At 36.8% G+C, this 3,192-nt stretch overlaps 1 protein-coding gene across 1 annotated transcript; it reads right to left on the minus strand.

The window, feature by feature from the left end:
- Positions 1–1,481: 1,481 nt before the first annotated feature.
- On the minus strand, positions 1,482–2,420 carry LOC102836452 (olfactory receptor 14C36-like). Its single transcript, XM_006877949.1, has one exon. It carries the CDS (start codon positions 2,418–2,420, stop codon positions 1,482–1,484), a length of 939 nt encoding a protein of 312 aa, XP_006878011.1.
- Between the last annotated feature and the right edge of the window lie 772 nt (positions 2,421–3,192).

The following is a 3,192-nucleotide window of genomic DNA, read 5'->3' on the forward strand; positions in this document are numbered from 1 at the left end:
GTTCAGGCCTTTTTTCTAGTTGGAAACAGTTCAGGGCCAGCTGTGGCTGTTTGGTTATAATTGTAAACTGTCTCTTTAAATTTTGAGGAGATCTGTGCGCATGCCTAGTAGAACCCTCCGAGGGCAGGGCTGGGGTGTTCATTAGCTCAGGCACCCCTATAGTCACCAGAATGGAGGAGCACAGACAGCAAAGGACCAATAAACAGATACCAAAGGAAAAGAATGTCCACACCTTTATCTCAGCAGTTCTGCCAGGCATCTGTGGCTGCTCCAATCCTTCCCCCACGTGGCCTCACCCAAGATGGCGGCTCCTGGAGCAGTTGAGCATCCCAGACTAGAAAGCAATAGATTTGTTGATTCTGCTACAAATTCCCCCAGGTGTGAGCCTTCCAACCTTCTAAGCATTCCTTTATATGTAGTTCAGAGTTCTGGGACCATCCCCTGAGCCTGCTTGGTCGGGTATTCTGTGTTGTTGTTGGCGGAGCTCTCTGCTACACATCCACTCGATCTGCCATCTTGTTTGTTCTCTACCACAATGTTTTAAAATGGGGTTTGTACAAGCAGCATCCAAACAACATAATATTATATTTCATAGAAAGTTTCATGAACATTGTGACGGACACTGTAGAAATTTTTGGGATCCTTATACATGAGAAACTTACATGAAACAAATTCTTTGGCACATTTTATACTTTTAATATGTTGAATTCATGAATGAAATGTGTGTGACATAGGAAAATTTGCCTAGAACTAATCTTAGTATTAAATTTTCTAAATAATCCATGGATTTACATATTATAAATCATTTTTATATAAATTTGTCCTTATAGATTATGTAAATTAATATAAGGTGTCAATAATCTTTTCTACCAATCACATCTTCAGATGCTTCTATTTTTAAATAGTGTCATTTTCATGACCAGCTTTCATGTTATTTTTAATTATACTTTAAATATGAATCTGAATAAATGAGTTTCCTCTCATAATAAGAAAAAAAGCAAAGCTAATATACAGTTTATTTATTCCTGTACTGTTTAGATTGCTCTAAAGAGAAACATTTAGCAATATGAGACAGGTTTCATATATTAAGGAATATAAATTTTTGAAAGAGATAACATTAAGTTAAAATATTAATGTATTGTTCCTACCCAAAATTTGGTGGAGTGTCAACAACAATGTGGAAAAAACTCTCCATGAGATTAACAATATACTAGCGACGACAATGGACTCATCACAGCCATAATTATATTAAAGATGGTACAAGTCTGAGCAACATGGTATTATATTATAGATAAAGTTTTAATGAGTCAACCATACAGTGGCCAGCAACAGCATTGAATCTATGCTACTATATGAGTATACTATATTAACTGTCAAATATTATTTAATGCTCTCAAATTTTGAAAATAGGCAAGGAATCCAATTTTCAAGCATTTATTCAATGCACCTCATCAAAGTGGCAATGTCTTAAAATGCTGAGTTTATTGCTTTTCTGAGTACAGTATCCTCCTTATAATTCTCCTAAGAGCATCTTTGATTTGCTTGTTCCTAAGACTATAGATAATAGGATTTAGGAAAGGAGGGACTATAGAATAGAAAACAGAAATGATCATGTCCTGAACTGTGGGTGAGTTGGAGGTTGGCTTCATATACACAGAATAAACTGAGGTGACAAAGACTGTCACCACAATAATATGAGGTATACAGGTGGAAAAGGATTTTCTTCTCTCTCCTCTATTTGGAAATTTAAGCACAGCAGAAAATATGCGAACATAAGACATGATGATGAAGACAAAACAACTACCAACAATCACTAAGGCAGAGAAAAACACTATAACCACGTTGATAAAGATATCAGAACAAGAAAGCTTTAGCAAAGAAGGTATGTCACAAAAGAACTGATGGACCACATTAGAGTGACAGAAAGACAGCCGGAATGTGTTTCCAGTGTGCACACTGGCATAGATCACACCACCGAATATAGACCCCTGTGTCATCTGTACACAAAAATGAGGATTCATGATCACAGGATAGTGGAGGGGATGACAGATGGCCACATAACGGTCATAGGCCATGATGGTGAGAAACAGCACCTCTGCAATTCCACATAAAACCACAAGAAATATCTGAGCTGCACATTCAACTATAGAGATTGCTCTGTTGTCAAACAGAAAAATGGCACATGCCTTGGGTACAGTGATAGAAATGTAGCACATGTCCAGGACAGATAAATTTCTAAGGAAAAAATACATGGGGGTATGAAGACTCTTGTCAAAAGTGGTTACTGTGACAATCAGAAGGTTTCCAAGGATGGTACTCAAGTACATCAGTAAGAAGAGCATGGCATGCAAGACTCTGAGCTCCCACACATCAGAAAATCTCATAAGCAGAAATTCAGTCACTGTAGTAGAGTTAGGCATCTTAGGGTACTCTGTTTTGACAGGAGAGACAAAGACAAAAAAAAATCCTTTTAAAAAACAAAGAAAAATCATGACGAAGGAAATTAACTCAAGTTCATTTATTATCTCACATTCATCCTTCCAAGTTGATCATTTGTTGTTGTCCATTTTTATCATGTGCTCTTGACTTACAGCAACATCATGAAAACAATTTGAAACACTGCCCAGTCATAGCCATCTTCCTGATTGCTTTGCAATCTAGGAGTCTCATCTTCCATTATATTCTGTTGTGATCCATAAGGATTTCATCAACTAATTTCTGATGTATTTTGCCAAGTTTTCTTCCTAGTCTGATTTGGCCTGGAGTCCCACTGAAATCTGTTCACCATAGGTGACCCTTCTGGTAATTTAAATACCAATATCGTATCTTCCAGTATCAAAGCAACATGCAAAACACTGTAGTGACAAAATGAAAGGTCATGAATTGGTTAATATTAAATAACATGTTACCTTCTCCTTTATTCTTATTGCTTCTGTAATTTATTACCAAATGATAATATAAAATATAGTGTTTTGCATAAATTCCTTTCATATGTTCTTCTTTTTTCTGTTGCCACCGAGACAGTACCAACTCATAATGACTCTATGGACAACAGAACAAAACAATGCCAGGTACTGGGCCAACCTCACAATTGTTACCATGCTTGAACCCATCGATGACACTTTGCTAATTCATCTCACTGGGGTTTTCATCTTTTTGTAGGACCCTCCACCTTACCAAACATGATATCAG

Source organism: Chrysochloris asiatica, unplaced genomic scaffold, assembly GCF_000296735.1.
Source record: "Chrysochloris asiatica unplaced genomic scaffold, ChrAsi1.0 scaffold00697, whole genome shotgun sequence".
NCBI lineage: Eukaryota > Metazoa > Chordata > Mammalia > Afrosoricida > Chrysochloridae > Chrysochloris > Chrysochloris asiatica.